The sequence below is a fragment of the Penaeus monodon genome, chromosome 21 (assembly GCF_015228065.2).
Source record: "Penaeus monodon isolate SGIC_2016 chromosome 21, NSTDA_Pmon_1, whole genome shotgun sequence".
Classification (NCBI taxonomy): domain Eukaryota; kingdom Metazoa; phylum Arthropoda; class Malacostraca; order Decapoda; family Penaeidae; genus Penaeus; species Penaeus monodon.
The window spans coordinates 12,780,616-12,781,360 of NC_051406.1; the positions used below are offsets into that span (position 1 = coordinate 12,780,616).

General features: G+C 54.8%; 1 protein-coding gene across 2 annotated transcripts in view; it reads right to left on the reverse strand.

Annotated features, from left to right (window-relative positions):
* LOC119586242 (leukocyte elastase inhibitor-like) overlaps nucleotides 1-745 on the reverse strand; it is a gene marked incomplete at its 3' end in the record, with an annotated part of 8,569 nt that overhangs the window by 1,069 nt on the left and 6,755 nt on the right. For both annotated transcript variants that reach the window (XM_037934946.1, XM_037934945.1), the window contains 1 exon segment: nucleotides 511-737. In XM_037934946.1, the coding sequence (XP_037790874.1) occupies nucleotides 511-737 (227 nt within the window).

Below are 745 nucleotides of genomic sequence, written 5' to 3' on the forward strand. Positions count from 1 at the left end.
GAGGGGCATTCTGTCTCTCCGGCGCCAGTCCACACACACGAAAACGGAGGAGGCGCCTCCAAGGCAGCTGCGCATTCCAAGGTCTCTAACGCGGTCTCTGAGCCGCAGGAGGAGGAAGCAGCCAAAGCGACCAATCCCGAGAAGAGCAGCCAGAGAGCTCAGAGCAACTCCCCGAGAAAATTATTCCCTATTGCTACTTCATCTCCACCGAGCTAAGCAAGCGGAAGAAAGAGAGCGAGGAAGCAGACGGCGGCGCTTGAAAGCAGTGGCTGGAAAAAAAGCAGCGTAAGGAAACTCAAGAAATAGCTGACGACTTCCGCAAATTTTACAAAACCGACGACGGAACGAGCGACCGCCAGTGCCTCAGAGAACGAGAAGAGAAAGAAGAGTGAAAGCACGGCGTCGAAAAGACAAGAAGCATACGGCCATAGCTCCGCCCTGGTCATGAAAGAAGCTCTGTGACGCGCCATAACCAGTCGACAGGACCCTATTCCTTCCGTTCTCTCCTACCGTTAAGAGATCCCGTTGTATGACAGTCTCGACCCTGAACTTGGGGAAACTGAGATCGACTTCCTGAGCTCTCGTGGACGTGATGGCGGCAAGGAACGTGGTGGGATTGAGGCGAAGGAGCATCTGGTTCAGATCCTGTTGGCCGAGGGGCAGGAACACGAACATGGACGCGGTTCCACCTCTATACGCCATTTCTAGCACTCGAGCGCCCAGTTCTTGTGAAGACCCTGATGTC